Source organism: Ovis aries, chromosome 15 (genome assembly GCF_016772045.2).
Source record: "Ovis aries strain OAR_USU_Benz2616 breed Rambouillet chromosome 15, ARS-UI_Ramb_v3.0, whole genome shotgun sequence".
NCBI classification, from domain to species: domain Eukaryota; kingdom Metazoa; phylum Chordata; class Mammalia; order Artiodactyla; family Bovidae; genus Ovis; species Ovis aries.
In genome coordinates this window covers 1,390,596-1,407,141 of record NC_056068.1, presented here as the reverse complement: position 1 = coordinate 1,407,141, position 16,546 = coordinate 1,390,596, and the positions used below count along the sequence as shown (strand labels likewise).

Here is a 16,546-nt window from a genome sequence, read left to right as displayed (position 1 = left end):
TGTGGTTTTGATTTGCATTTCTCTGATAATGATGTTGAGCATCTTTTCATGTTTGTTGGCCATCTGTATATCTTCTTTGGAGAAATGTCTATTTAGTTCTTTGGCCCATTATTTATTCTTTAATTAAACTGATGAATTACTGTTTCCTTTCTTATAAAAATCAGGCCAAAATGACTCAAGGCTTAAGAAACAAAATAATGCATGAAAAGCACATAGCATAATCCCTAACACAAATGTTAGGCCCCTTGCCCCCACTCACCAGGATAAAGCTCTCTTCCAGCCTTGACAACCTCAACCCTCACGGCATTGAGCATCACTTAAAATGATAAATATTCACACAATTAGTATCAGCAAATTCATTTATATGGTAGAAGCATTTATTTCAATTATACAAAAATAACACTATTCCAAACGCAAGGTAACTAAAATGTATATTTTGGCCTCATATACCATACTCAAATGTTACAGATAGTTTCAAGACATTCTTAAATTAACAAGAACCAATTTAGAATCAAGGTAGTATCTGTCAATAGAACAGACGTACTAAGGCTACTTATCCTGGAAATGGGAAAATACAAATTGATCTCATGCAGTGATTCTCTTTAGTGTACGTCAGAATCATCTGGACAGTGGAACAATTACCTTTAGGAGACTGAAGGCAAATCACCAGATTAAGTAAACCCTCGGTCTCAGAATAAATACCAAAACGACTGACTAAAGATACAAACTCTGTTTCACAGGGAGGAACAAAGACAAAATGCATCAAGATATATGAAATTAGTCATTTAAGTGAAGTGTGAGTTCTCTAAGCCTCAGGTTCAGGAATACTACTCTCAAGACTTTTTCTACAGATTATGTCAGATAGTGTGCAATAGTGCTTCCCTAATTCATAATACACCACTACTATAATTATTTCATCACCATCATTACTATTGGATACAGAGGACATTCTCCCCCACCCCCATTCCCAGTTCCAAATAGTTATTATCTATTTTAAAAATTAAATGACCAACTACTGAGCTTCAGTTCATTGACTACTGGCACCATTTTTAAACTGGTAACATTCTTACTAGCTTCAAACGAGTATATTAGGATTTCAGTACATGGTTGAAATGACAATTTTTGTCTAAACTACCGGCTTAGTCAATGGAGTCAGAAGAAAGCGTAAAGCTTACAAAAATGTGTGCTGTTTCTAAAGCACTGAAGGCTAAATGAATGAACTGCTTTGCAAAGTAACCCACTTTAGACAACCTCTGATGTTGCCTATATTCTTTTCTGACTCTCACATTATCTACAGATGGAAACAAAGGAATAAAACATCTATAATCTTCATCACACCTATAGTCAATATAGTATACTGTTTCATAGTTAAAGTGTGGGGCCATTTAAGTAATTCCTACATAAATATCTGCGGTTTTAACATTTTGAAACTGAAACATAGCTAGAAGAGGTGCTCAGCCAGGCTAAGACAGGGTTCTTCAACTTCAGCAATATTGCCATTTTGGATTTGATGATTCTTTTTAGGGGGGAGGGTGGAAACTGTCCTGTGCATTGCAGGATATAGGCATCCCTAGCCTCTATATACTACATGCCAGTAGCAATGTGCCCAACTCTCCAATCCTGACAACCAAAAAATGTCACCAGAGATTGCTAAATGTCTTTGGGGGGGGCAAAGTCACCCCCAGTTAACAACTACTGAGCTAGAATTTTACACAGACATAATTGTAAACTGAGTCCATAGATTATACAAGACTGTAATTTTACTAAAGAGTATAGTACAACAATTTCTGCTACATTGTTTATGCTAGGGCACATAGTTTTCATAGAAGACTTAAGCATATAATTATCCACAAATAATCATCTTTTTCCTACTGAAAACACTATTATTAAACAGGGGAAAAGAAACCAACAATACAGCTAATCCTGCAATGATTTTTAAACTGAAACCTATGGTTTACAAACATCTGATAAATGGAGACCTAGATAAATCACTGCAAGTGTCCTTCCTTCTGAATTCGTAGTCTCTCTTTCTCTACTTGTAAGCGTTCCTTTTCAATCTGCAGCTTCTCTGATTCAAATTTCAAAAACTGCAGCCTATCTTTTTCCAGTTGTAAGCGTTCTCTCTCAAGTTTTAACTTCTCAGTTTCTATATCCTGTGGCTGATGTATGGACTTTTCCCCTTGACCAAGTTCACTTTCCAAAGATGGCTTCTCTGAGTTGACTATCTGTAACCTCAGCTTCTCTCTTTCAATCTGCAACCGCTCCTTCTCCAGCTGAAGTCGCTCATGCTCCATGTCTAAATGTCGCAGCCTCTCTTTCTCAATCTGTAGGCGTTCCTTCTCTACCTGCAGTCTTTCAGCCTCAATATCAAGCCTTCGTTTTTCCAATTCTAGTTTCTGTTTCTCTATGTTTACAAGCAAATGGGGCTCATCATATGCAGACCTAGATGGTGTTGAGTTCAGAGTAAAAAATTCATCAATGTGGGGGAAATCAGGAAGTTCATTTTCCCTCCTGGAATCTGGTATGACTGATGACAACATTTCTTCTTCCTCTTCAATCTCAAACTAAAAGAGAAAAGTAGTTCTCAGTATTTATTTATATTCATGGTTTTAAATTTGTTTAGGCATTTCTTTAAAGCTTTCTGTATTTGAGCACACAAAACCATTTATTTTGAATTTTGATATTTACAACTGTGTGACATTACTAATAATGTACAGTTACAAGAGTACATTGAGGTGAGAAGAGATTAATGACGGTAAGATAGTAAAAAATGGAATGATTCTGTTACGTACTATTTTTAAAGTTAGCTTGAAAATCTGGGAATTTCTTAACTGTTCTCGGTCTATAACAAACTCTCATATCAGAAATGAAGAAATAAAAAGAGGGTTCACATAGGCTAATACTTACTTCAGGACTCTGGGGATCTCTTTCTTCCTCTTCCACCTTGACCTCAGTTAAGGATCCACCTGCATCCCTGAAATCTGCCACATTTTGCCAATCAAAATTTGTATCACTTCGGAATCCAATCTTTTCATCTATCTCTTCAGTGAGAGAGTCATCTAAATCAGATGTGGGAAGGGGAAACCCTGAACCAACTAGCTTAATGTTCGCCTTCATCTTCTTTCTCTTCATAAGGGCTCGCCAGTCAAGGTACCTTCTTTTCACTTCTGTCCCTGTTCTCTGTTCTCCTTCTCCTACAGCATTCACACACTGTGCAATCTCCTCCCAAGCCATTCGCTTCATTACATTAATTGTTGTATTGAGCTGCTTGGAAAAAATTACTTCTTTCCTTTTCGTAATTTCTTTCAAAAGGGTCTGAGTTTCTTGTACACTGAAATTGCTTTTCCTTTTCCTCTTCAATTGCTTCATTTTCTAACTTAAATGCAGTTTTTACAGTAAGGAAAGATGTGAAAAGAATTTGAGGAAGAATTTTTCTACAAAGTACAAAAATCAAGGACAATTCCTTGTTAGTACTTTGTTTAAATCAGAGTTTTCCATTCATCTAGTAGCACAGGCTGGCTGGATGACTCCTAAAGAGAAAAAAGTAAAAATCAATCAGCTTGCAACTTTTGCAATATATTTAACACAGTAAGTTATATAATTTAAAAACAAACAAACAAAAGCCCTCTTAATATGGCTTAAAACTGACTACATTTTCTGTCTCTGCCAGCACTACCACAGTCCAAGCTACCATCTTCTCTCACCTAGGCTGCTGTAAAGGTTCCTAACTAACTGCCAGTATTTACTCTTGATCTGCTCCCTACTTCTGCTCTCCCCAAATCATCCTCTAACTGCAAAGGCCTTCTTTAAGTCACCCACTGTTGTCAATCTCTTTCCCTGTTCAGGGTTTTTGTACACACTATTCCCTCTGACTAGAAAATAGATTGCTCCCTGTTTGGCCTACTTAATCCCTCCTCATCGTTCAGCTTGCAGATTAGACATCTGCTCCTCAGTGAATCCTCTCCTGACAAGTAAATTACTCATTTTCCTCACCTAAATGTTACACCTGTGCTAATATACAACTAAGAGTGTCTCTTTTCCATTTCACTGTTAATTTCAGAAGACAGCAATATTTCTGCTCACCATCCTGTCTCGAGAGTCTAGCAGAGATCCTGGCACATGGCAGGCATACATACTATAAACACTTTTGAATGAATAAATCAGTCAACCTGCCAAAGTGACCACTAGATGTTAAAAAGCAAAAAAATATAAGACTGAAAGAGGGTATACCTGAAACTTGTTAAAAAAGTAAACTTTTCAGGCCCCACCCCAGACCATTTGAATACAGCACTGTGGGGGCAAGATCTGGCAATCTATGTTTCAGTAAGTCTTCCAGATGATCCTAATACTTGCAAAAGTTTAAAAGCCATGGTGCTGACCCACATCAGTAAACAAATGCTTTAAACACCTGATTCTCTCACACACTTTGATTTCAAGTCTTATACAAATGTATCTGTTTGGTGGAATCTAAAGTACATTCAGATCCTCAATACAATAGCTGGTAAACGTAGTTTTTCTGCTATCTAACCTTTGCATTATGGGAAGGCACACAAACTGGAAAAGATGTTGAATGGGTCTTTTCCTTGGTAAAGAGATTTTTAAAGTATGTAATGAGGAACAAGGGCTTTCCTGGTGGCTCAGCAGTGAAGAATCTGCCTGCCAATGCAGCAGACAGATGTGGGTTTGAATCCTGGGTTGGAAGATCTCTTGGAGAAGGAAATGGCAACCAACTCCAAATTCTTGTCTGGAGAATCCCATGGACAAAGAAGCCTGGGGGAGCTACAGTCCATAGTGTCACAAAGTTGGACACGACTGAAGTGACTTTGCACACACACATTCACACAAACCACATTTTGTGACTTCAAATTCACTCCAATGATCACTGCTACAGAGTTTCTTTTTTCCCTCCCTTTACAAAATGAGAGGGTATGCTGTTAAGGTGCCCTCCGGCTCTATCATTGTAGGATCATAAACATCTCCTGCCAATAGAAAAAAAATACCAGTATCATTAAATTCCATGTTCCATCACTAAGTCTGGATAAAGTTCTATATGTAGCCAGAAAACTCTCCAAAGTTTCAATCAGTTATGTTTCACTCTACCACAGTTTCTTCACTGAAAAACTTTAATATTTGCCAGTTTAAAATTTTACTAGTAGAGTGAAAAATATTTCTCTGGTAACTGACAGTATAAATAGTATTTTCTACTGAAGCAAAAGTATAGTAAGGTAACTAAATTTAATCAGTAAATGCACAAATCTTTTCTATCACTATTAAACCTCTTCTCTCCAGGGCTTAAAAATGGATGCAAATCCTTTATTTCTAAACTCTAAAAAATATATATTTTTTATTAAGATTTCACTGCTTGTATGCATTTTTTCCAGGTTTCCAGTAATACTTATTCAACTGATCTTGTGTGTGTCTAGTAACATCATCAAAAAAATGCCCACCAATGCATCTTTTTGTTTCTAACCACTGATGTACAGTAACCATCTCCTGAACTACTCCTTGATGATAAAATGAAGACCAGAGAGAACTAAAACCTTAAAAGAGCAGAAAATAAACCCTTAAAAAGTCACTGTCAATTTTGTACACCCACAAAAAGGGCAGAGCAAGCAAAAATACAGGAAAAAAAAAGATTGCAGCAAACTATTCTAAAGCAGACTTCCAATTACTTGAGACATTTAATAATAAAATTGAAATCCACTAAATTAGAATGCATAATCAAACAGTGGCAGCACTTTTGATCCTGTCTTAGCAAATACTGCCATTACAGTCAAATATAAGCCTCTTGTCACTAGAGTATAAGCAAACATATTCATACATTTAAAAAGCATCAAAAAAGCATCAAAACAGGCTGTGGCTCAGTGGTAAAGAATCTTCCCGCCAATGACCCACTGGAGAAGGAAATGGCAACCCACTCCAGTATTCATGCCTGAAGAATCCCATGGACAAAGGAGCCTGGCAAGTTACAGTCCATTGGGTTACAAAGAGTTGGACACGACTGAGCATGCACACATTCCAACGCACAGTGTAATGGTTATAAGCACACGTTGTGCAGTCAGATGCCTGGTTGGAATCCCAGTTCCACAACTTCCTAGCTTTGTGCCTTAGTTATTTAATTTCCCTATGTGCAATTCCATTGATAAAATAATATTATTACTTCATAGAAATACTATAAGGATTAAAGGATTTAGTAAAATATGGCACACAGTAAGTTAAGTTCACTATTATTGCATGAAAGGCAAATCTCTAAAGGAAGAAAAAGGCCACAATAATATTGGTATTGTTCTAGTTCATAGGTCAAGTGGTAAATCTGTTGGTCTTTATTACTATGCTTTATAAACTAGGAGTATATTGGAGCCTGCTGATATGAGCTGGTGAAGGTCATTGTACACTTCCCAACTCCATATTCAGTAATGTCATGTTGGGAACTAGAAACTGGCCAAGATGGCAGTATTTACAACACAGAAATGGACAAATGTTGCAAACTAGTATGTTTTTCTTTTCAGTGGTCAAGGAGCTGGTTTACTAGTATACTTAAAGCTACATGATTTTTCAATATTTCAAATATTACCTAATAAAAAATAAGAAAATGGCATGTTTTAACATCTGATCCTACAACAGTTTAGTGAACATTCTAGAAGCCTTGTAATTTTAGAGGATCTCATTTAATTAGCACTGACCTAACATTCCTTATGTAATTCAAGTTCTCAGTTGAGCTGGGCAAGTATATTGCTTTTCTCTAGAGGCAACTGAATAATAATCATTAAATATTATATTTATGGGACTTCCCTGATGGCTCAGACAATAAAGAATCTACCCACAATGCAAGAGACCTGGGTTCGATCCCTGGGTCAGGAAGATCCCCTGGAGAAGGGACTGGCAACCCATTCCAGTATTCTTGCCTGGAGAATTCCAAGGACAGAGGAGCCTGGTTACAGTTCATGGGTTGCAGAGTTGGACACAACTGAAAGACTAATGCTTTCTTTCTTCACTATATTTATAAGCAACATAAAAAAGGAACTGAAGAAAACTGATTTACACATTATTTGCACATCATTAAACCAGCCCCAATATACTTCTCTTTAGTACCTATAGGACCATTGCATCACATTTCAAAGAATTAGTGCAGTCAAATTTCATTTCCTCCTTCCTCTACCATTTGCTCCACCCTTATGAGGATCTAGAAGATGGTACCCCACCTGCTCCAAAGACAGTATCTTCAATACATAACATTGTGCCTAATAGGAGGTAAAAATGCAACATAAAATAAAAAAGGAGGAAGAGACAGATGCTGAGGGAAAGGGCTGAGAAGTCACCCACACCCTCTAGGATGGCCTTAGAGCCAGGCCTTAGGGACCATGCCTGTCACTTGTGGGTGCCCTTTGTTGCCGTTTGTGTCTTTGAATAAAGTCTGAAATGCTGTGACCCCTTTCCCCCACCCCTCTTGTCAATAAAGACATGAAACAGAAAAAATAAAAAAATAAAAATAAATAAAAAAGTGATTGAGGGAGGGGAAAGAGCAGAAAATCAAACAGACAATAACTCAAGTAAGGTAAGCTAGCAAAGCAAACTGCTACAGACAAAGTATATATTTAAAGAAAAAGGCAGCCCAAGTCAATATAGGCAAGAAGCAGTTTATGAGATTAAGTGAAGACCTTAAATTACCTACCCTATAACTATACTAAATAACATAACAGTTAACAAGTTATACGAAATTCTGAAAATAATATTTTAAATAAATAGGCTATGAAGAACTACTTAGGCAGTATGAACTAATGAGGAGCAGATTATTAAAAATATATTTAAGAAATGGAATCAGCAGGCCAGATGTCCTTAAAAATAGAAAAGATTGCTAAAGTTACACCAAATTCCATATCAAATTAAGGATGACTTTTTGTTTCCAAAAGATACAGAATGTTTCAGATATTTAAATGGCTTCTTGAACCATTTAAAAGGTAGAAGTATGGTAAAAATATAAATATTCAATAAGGGATTATATGAATAAACTGCAGTGCAGCCACATAATGGAATATCCAATTAGATTATGAATATGGCTTAGCACAACATTATTAGTATGTTAATGCAAGCCAACAAAATCAGAAAAGGAATATATATTTATGTCTACGCTGTATACATATTCACAGAAGCTCAGTTTTCAACCTAAGAATATTTCTAGACAGAACATGCTATGCTCTACAAGTTCACTCACTCTGTCCACCATCATTCACCAGCTCTAGAGATCACATATATGGTCATTTATCTCAGTCATATAGCTGTTTGTTGGCCTAGCCACATGCTTCCACTAATAGGCTATTATAATCACTTACTTTACATTAAAAGCAATAATGGATCAAAGATGAATATACTATTTCTAACAAATAATCTATAATCTATTAAAACATAAATGCATAAAATTTACATGAAAAACTTCATAATGGAGACTATAAACAGAAAGTTTTAAATAGAGACTACCAAGGCTTGTATATTAATTCCACTACTTAGAAGCTCTATGATCTGAATACATTACTTAACCTTTTAAACTTATTTCCTAATTTTGTAAATGGGAAAAATAATAGAATACTACAATATTTTGAGGAGTAAATGAGACAACCCAAACAAAAAGCTTATAATATCCAAGATATAATAAGCCCTTAACAAATATCAGCTATTATCCACTTCCTAGTATAGTCTGGACACAGTAAATGAATACTTCTTTACTCGATGAATAATGTGAATGTAGGAAAAGTGCATGAAGAGAAATACTAACAAAATATCCTGGGTGTTCAGAAGGCGTAATTTTTGGTTGGATCAAGGAAAGTTGTCAGAAGGAATTGGCATTTTATTTGGAGGGGCAGTAATACATGGCAGAAGTATCAGGAATCAATGTTAAATAACTAGGTTGGGGACAAATGTCAGGTTGGCTTGAAAGGCCCTACTCTTTGCTAAGAAACTTACTGCAAGAGGCAAATATATCTGAAAATTCTTAATTTTTTTTTGAAATTCAAGCAATATGTATGCCTTTTATATGGAAGCACTGTTACACAAACTATAACATACAAAATACAAGTGCATAATAAACAATGATTACAGTTGCCAACAGAATCTTAATTTAGACAAAAATCTGTAATCAGATTTTGCTGCTCTTAGAATGTGAGATCAATTGTGTAATGATAGAAATAACAATCCTCTTAAAACTATGCCTGAGTCAATATATTCTTAAAATTTGGGCAGCAGTTTCTACCATTTGCATATTCTGTGCACTCCCGCATCCCTTTGTCTTTGACCTATGTTCCTAACCCTTTGTTCTATACCAAACTGATGGAACTAGTTCACTGATAAAATGCACTTTTTAAAAAAAATTTCTGGCTGACAGGCATGGCTTATGGGAATTTTCCAACCAGGGAATTCTGGGCCACAGCAATGAAAGCACAGACCCTAACCACTAGACCACTAAGGAACTCTTGATAAAAGGCATTTGCAGTTTAACACACATTTTCTACCTCACTGAAATTGATATCAAAAGGTATCTTAGACTTCCGGTCAGTCATGGCTTAATTGTGTGAAAATCTTTGACACCTTCTGATTAATGTAAGATAGTACCCAAATCAAAGCAACCTTGAGTTGATATTTGGTTGCTATGCTTGCATGAATAGAAACTAAGCTGTTTTCAGGAATTTTTTTCTCTCTTCTCCTTTACATTTTTGTACTCATGTAACGGTTTGGGTTTTCATCATCCATTACCCAATAATTTTATTCAAATATATCAAGCTCCTACTACGTGCCAGGCACATATTCTTGGTGCTGGGGCTAAATACCTCACAAAATATTTTTAAAAGCCATATTAGATGTCAAATACTATCCCTTTTATATTTGTTGTCTTCCGTATCTTTACAAAAGGGAATTTAGTAGTTGCAACCTCTAAAAATTCATAGCTTTTCCATACCCAATCACAGAGAACAGCCATTTTCCTGAAATCTCATTTCACAATCATTCTTTATTGGGTGAAAATAGGTGTAAGTAGTTCACTTGCATAATCCTTGTGAAGATGGTGTGCCACCAAAGGCATATTACACCTGGGTAATTTTTTTCTAAGGACTAACACCTGAGAATGAAGTTCCTAAATACCGCATGATAAGACAGAATTAAGAGGTCTAAGTAAAATCGGAAATAAATTCTGGGTCAAAAATTTTTTTTAGGTACTCATTAGATTGTGCATGAAGAAAAACATCACAAAATCTACAAACTTCCCCCAATCCTCTTTGACGTGGGTGTCCCACCTCCCACCAACACCGGGCCCTACTGTCTCTACTATACTCTCAGAGGACATTCAACTCCCTGCCTGTAACTTGTGGTAGGTAAATGGCTAAAGTTTACTTAAGAGTCCCCTGTTATCACATTAATAAAGTACCTTTCACTCCCATCCTCTCCCTTTGGAACAGCCCTTTGGGAGAATACAGGAAGGCTGATTTCCCAGGAGGCCATCCAGGAGGAGGGGGCGCGCCACAGACTCGGCCACAGCCACAGCTGCACCTGACAGGATACAGGGCAACCTGGAAGAGAGTGCTCGCTCCGCAAATCAGATCCCTGAGAGGGGCCTGGAAACTTTTCCAGCCTTGCTGCAGAGGCCTGGGCCCTCCCCACCCTCCCAGGTCAGGCTGAAGCGCCGAGTTCTATCTCTCCTGAGCGTTGTGGTCCGCGACGCGGCGAAGCTGGGTCCAAAGCCAGCGGCTGGGTGACTGCGGCCTGACACCACCCCGCTGGCACCTACCGTCCGCGGAGAGGCCGCCCCTCTCACAGCCTCTTTCGCGGCACCGCCGCTCACCTGCAGGCCGGGGACCGCCTCCCCGCCGTCGCCTCTGGGGTGTGTATGGGGCGGGGTGGCAAACAGAGATGCTTTATCAATTCCCCGCCCACGGACTCGGCCCGCCCCTGCCTCTACGCCACTGGCTGCCGCGGCCGCCGCTCGTCTAACGAGGCTCGTCCGTTGGCCCGGAGGACGCTGCCGTTCTGGCTGAGGGCCCACCCGGGTCCGGCCTCACAATGGAAAGCGCGTCCCAAGCCGTTCCGGGTTAGTGCCCTGACTCCGCCCCCCGTGACTCGGCCTCCCGCCGGAGCTCCTTGGCGCCGGGCCCCGTCAATCTAGAGCGCTGTGGGGAAGGATTGGCCCCTGGCGGTCGCCCGCTGCGCCGTTCTGCCCGATTGGAGCACAGTCAGCTTCATCTCCAAACCATTCCTGTCCTTGACCCAAACCTGTTAAAAGGGCAAAGAGGAAGTGGAACCCTCGCATTTCCTCAGCTGGTTCCGAGCCCAGCATCACCTTCTGCTCAGCCAACGGTGACCTAATTTTGCTTCAGTCATTCCCTCTAAAACTACCCCTCCAAAGGTCACTGGTGATTTCCTTTCGGCTAAATCTAGTCATCACTTCTCAGCCCTTGATGCTGCTGCTGCTAAGTCGCTTCAGTTGTGTCCGACTCTGTGTGACCCCATAGACGGCAGCCCACCAGGCTCCTTTGTCCCTGGGATTCTCCAGGCAAGAACACTGGAGTGGGTTGCCATTTCCTTTTCCAATGCATAAAAGTGAAAGTGAAGTCGCTCAGTCGTGTCCGACTCTTCGCGACCCCATGGACTGCAGCCCACCAGGCTCCTCCATCCATGGGATTTGCCAGGCAAGAGTACTGGAGTGGGGTGCCATCGCCTTCTCAGCTCTTACCTCCTCATAAATATTTGACTTGTTGACCTTTCTTCATTTGATTTCTATAATGCTTCCCCTGGTTTTCTTCCCTCTCAGTTCTCTTCTCTATCCCCTTTGCAATTGTGGAGGCTTTAGTTGCTATCTCAAATTCTAGTTCTGGTGTTACTAATGAGTCTGTTTTTCCATTGCCTTTGTTCAGGCCTCCATTGAAATCCTCAGTTACATCAGTAGCATCCTTACTGGGCTGTTAATCATACCTCCAAGAGGACTGTAGTCTATTCTTCGTACTGAAGCTAAGACAGGCTGCTTACAGGTCACTAGTGGAACCATACTCATAATAAAGTACAAACTCTTTATAAGAGTTTCTTCTATTTTTCTCTCAGGCTTCATCTTTCATCAACATTACCCCTCTTTCATTTACCTTCTTCCTTACCCCAATTACTTTGGCTTCTTTCAATTCCTGGACTTAACAGTGGCCTTGGGACTTTTAGTTTGCATTGCATTTTTTCCACTCAGAATGATTTCTCCCTGCCTATTCCCTGCTATGCCCAGAATTTGTTTTAGAAGTTATTTTCCAAGTAAGCCTTCCTTTCTCTTCATTCACCTTCTCTCCACTTATAAGTTGTCCCTCTAATGTAGGTTTGCCAGATAAAAGACAGGATACTCAACTAAATTTGTTGTTCAGATATGTAACATAATTTTTAGAATAACCGTATCCTATGTAATATTTGACATCCTGTATTTTTATTTGGTAAATCTGCCAACCCTACTTCAGAATGTTCCCACGGTAGTTAGCTCCTATCCTCTGACAGCTCTTATCACATATTCCAGGTGGGTAGGTCTTCCTTGTCCACTGCTGAAATTTCTTTTCAGTGCCTGAAATATAATAGGCACTCAAAAGAGTTTTCTTAAATAAATAAAGGAATATTCTGGGTGAATTGTGAATACTTGCTCAATATTCCTGAAGGCATTCTCTTCCATAAAATAGAAGCACTTATGAAATAATGCTCTTTGAAATGTAAACAGTTTTGTTTTTGGAAAAATATGACACCTTGTATTTTATAGTTTGGGGTTTTGTTTGTAGTAGACATTTTCTATGTGAGTGTATTGAAAAGGCAAAAGGACTATCCATCCGTATTATGAACAGACTCTTTCTGACCTTTTCAGAGTCTGTCTATTTAAATCTATTTATTTACCTACATAAAAGGGTTAAGGCCTTGTAAGTCAGTAAGTATTAAGAACTTTCTACCTTTATGTCATGAACTCTTTAAGCTTCCTCCAATTACCTCAGTCTCTTTGCTGACTGAGAGATCTTTTCCATATACCCTCTTTTTTTGGTCTCATCTGTATCTTGTCTGAGTAAGCACAGAGCAACAAGGGAGAGATGAAAGATAATCCAAAATGCCTAACATTAATATTAGTACCCCATTACTAACCTGATAGTCTTCTTGTGAATTTGATTTTTGAGATAGTAATTTCAGGCAAGAAAATTGACCTAATACTTATTCTAGAACTGAGTTTGTTTCACTGCAGGAGCCACTTGGTAGATGAGCCCTTGAGATTTGGCTACTACAACTCAGTAACTGAATTTTAATTGTATTTAATTTTGATTTTAAAACTAATACTCAATTCAGTTAATGGATAATGTCTAAGTATGTTTGGGAAACTTGAGTGATGTGAATCTACTTTTTCAATTATAAACTTTTTGATATATAAGTACAGATTGAATATTGCTGGTAAAGAATATCTGAATTGAGATGTGCTCTAAGTTTAAAATATATACATGATTTTGAAGATTTAACATAAAATGTAAAATGTCACACTGATCATTTTATATTGATTATACTGAAAAGTTGGAATTATAATATATTGCATAATTATGTTAAGGAAATATATTATTAAAATTAATTATACCTGTAAATTTTTTTATTTTTAAAATGAGTCCAATAAGAAATTTAAATGTATATATTTGCATAGTATTATATTTCTCAGAAAATGCTGTACTAGACTGTGCCTGGCCATAGCTTATCAAAAATTTCAGAGTGGAAATATAATTGTTAACTAAAATCTACCTATTTCATTGTGTACTATTTAACCAAAAAAAAATCACTTTTCCTGTCTCTTCCACATGCCGCTGCTGCTGCTCCTAAGTCGCGCCAGTCATGTCTGACTCTGTGCGACCCCATAGACGTCAGCCCACCAGGCTCCACCATCCCTGGGATTCTCCAGGCAAGAATACTCGAGCGGGTTGCAATTTCCTTCTCCAATGCATGAAAGTGAAAAGTGAAAGTGAAGTTGCTCAGTTGTGTCCAACTCTTCGCAACCCCATGGGCTGTAGCCTACCAGACTCCTCCATCTGTGGGATTTTCCAGGCAAGAGTACTGGAGTGGGTTGCCATTGCCTTTTCCCAAACATAATTTAAGATAAAAACCCAGTGAACATATTATGTATGTTGTTAACTGTACCTAACTGTATCAGTGCTGTTATCAGTCTCCCTTTTTGCCTTTGCACATGCTATTTCCTTTTCCTTAGCACATGTACTGCTTCCTCCTTGTCTTGTCCATATGACATACTCTTATTACTCTTTAAAACAAACTCTTCCCTGACAGTGTTAGGGATCAACATTTCCTTTTTTCTATGAGTTTTACACTTATACTGTTGCTATTATTATTGTTCAGTTCCTAAGTTCTGTCTGACTCTTGGACCCCATAGACTATAGCATGTCAGACTTCCCTGTCCATCACCATCTCCTGGAGTATGCTCAGATTTATGTCCATTGGGTCGGTGATGCCATCCAACCATCTCATCCTCTGTTGTCCCCTTCTCCTCCTGCCTTCAATCTTCCTCAGCACCAGGGTCTTTTCCAATAAGGCTCTACATATCAGGTGGCCAAAGTATTGGAGCTTCAGCTTCAGCATCCAGTCCTTCTCATGAATATTCAGGAATGATTTCCTTTAGGATTGACTGGTTTGATTTCCTTGCCGTCCAAGGGAATCTCAAGAGTCTTCTCCAACACCACAGCTCAAAAGCATCAGTTCTTCAGCTCTCTGCTTTCTTTATAGTCCAACTCTCACATCTATACATGACTACTGGAAAAATCATAGCTTTGACTATATGGACTTTGTCGCCAAAGTAATGTCTCTGCTTTCTAACATGTTATTGAGGTTTGTCATAACTTTTCTTCCAATAAACAAGCATCTTTTACTTTCATGGCTGCAGTCATTTTGGAGCCCAAGAAAATTAAGTCTGTCAGTTTCCAATGTTTCCCCATCTATTTGCCCTGAAGTGATGGGACCAGATGCCATAAACTTAGTTTTTTTAACATTGAGGTTTAAGCCATCTTTGGCACTCTTGTCTTTCACCTTGATCAAGAGGCTCTCTAGTTCCTCTTTGCTTTCTGCCATAAGGGCAGTGTCATCTGCATATGTGAGGTTACTGATATTTCTCCTTGCAGTCTTGATTCCACCCTGTCCTTCATCCAGCTTGTGATTCATCCAGCCCAGCATTTCTCATGATGTATTCTGCACATAAGATAATACGCAGGGTGACAATATACAACCTTGACATATTTGGCTGTATATTTGGAACCAGACCATGTGACATGTCCAGCTCTAACTATTGCTTCTTGACCTGCATACAGGTTTCTGAGGAGGCAGGTAAGGTGGTCTTGTATTCCCATCTCTTTAAGAATTTCCCACAGATTGTTGTGATCTGCACAGTCAAAGGCTTTAGCATAGTCAGTGAAGCAAAAGTAGATGTTTTTTTCTCCAATTCTGTTGCTTTTTCTATGATCTAACAGATGTTGGCAATTTGATCTCTGATTCCTCTGCCTTATCTAAATTCTTCTTGAACATCTGGCAGTTCATGGTTCATGTGCAGTTGAGGCCTAGCTTGTAGAATTTTGAGCATTATTTTACTGGTGTGTGAGATGAGTGCAATTGTGTGGTACTTTGAGCATCCTTTGGCGCTACCTTTCTTTGGGATTGGAATGAAAACTGACCTTTTCCAGTCCTATGGCCAGTGCTGCATTTTCCAAATTTGCTGGCATGTTGAGTGCAGCCCTTTCCCAGTACTATCCTGAAGGATTTGAAATAGCTCAGCTGGAATTCCATCACCTCTACTAGCTTTGTTAGTGGTGATGTTTCCTAAGGCCCACTTAACTTTGGACTACAGGATATCTGGCTATAGGTGAGTGATCACACCATCATGGTTATCTGGATCATTAAGATCTTTTTTGTATAGTTCTTCTGTGTATTCTTGCCTCCTCTTCTTAATATCTTCTGCTTATGTTAAGTCCATACAGTTTCTGTCCTTTATTGTGCCCATCTTTGCATGAAATTCCCTGGTATCTCTAATTTTCTTGAAGAGCTCTCTAGTCTTTCTCATTTTATTGTTTTCCTCTATTTATTTGCATTGATCACTTAGGAAGGCTTTCTTATCTCTCCTTGCCATTCTTTGGAACTCTGTATTCAGATAGGTTTATCTTTCCTTCTGTCTTTTGCCTTTAGCTTCACTTCTTTCCACAGCTATTTGTAAGGCCTCCTTAGACAATCATTTTGCCTTTTTGCATTTCATCTTCTTGTGGATGGTTTTGATCACTGCCTCCTGTACAGTGTTACAAACCTCTGTCCTTAGTTCTTCTGTCTCTCTATCTATCAGATCTAGTCCCTTGAATCTATTTATCTCTTTCACTGTATACTCATAAGGGATTTATTTAGGTCATACCTGAATGGTCTAGTGGTTTTCCCTACTTTCTTCAATTTAAGTCTGAATTTTGCAATACAGAGTTCTTGATCTGAGCCATAGCCAGCTCCTAGTCTTGTTTTTGCTGACTGTATAGATCTTCACCAA

The 16,546-nt window shown here is 38.6% G+C and overlaps 1 protein-coding gene across 3 annotated transcripts; it reads right to left on the bottom strand.

The window, feature by feature from the left end:
• Window positions 1-355: 355 nt before the first annotated feature.
• MSANTD4 (Myb/SANT DNA binding domain containing 4 with coiled-coils) lies at window positions 356-10,872 on the bottom strand. Of its 3 annotated transcripts, none has more exons than XM_012095289.4 (3): window positions 10,412-10,872; window positions 2,908-3,530; window positions 356-2,564 (listed from the first exon to the last, which is right to left on the bottom strand). In XM_012095289.4, the coding sequence occupies exons 2-3, from the start codon at window positions 3,367-3,369 to the stop codon at window positions 1,989-1,991; spliced, it is 1,038 nt and encodes a 345-aa protein (XP_011950679.2). In that variant the 5' UTR covers window positions 3,370-3,530; window positions 10,412-10,872; the 3' UTR covers window positions 356-1,988. The 3 variants fall into 3 exon arrangements, with proteins under 3 accessions (XP_011950679.2, XP_011950680.2, XP_004016008.2); XM_012095290.4 differs by having other exon boundaries at window positions 10,772-10,872; XM_004015959.5 differs by having other exon boundaries at window positions 10,826-10,872.
• Between the last annotated feature and the right edge of the window lie 5,674 nt (window positions 10,873-16,546).

Coding starts and splice junctions, on each gene's coding strand:
- MSANTD4 (XM_012095289.4), bottom strand. CDS start 3,369: ATGAAGCAATTGAAGAGGAAAAGGAAAAGCAATTTCAGTGTACAAGAA. Junction 2,565..2,907: donor GAGATCCCCAGAGTCCTGAA/GTAAGTATTAGC, acceptor TTTCTCTTTTAG/TTTGAGATTGAAGAGGAAGA.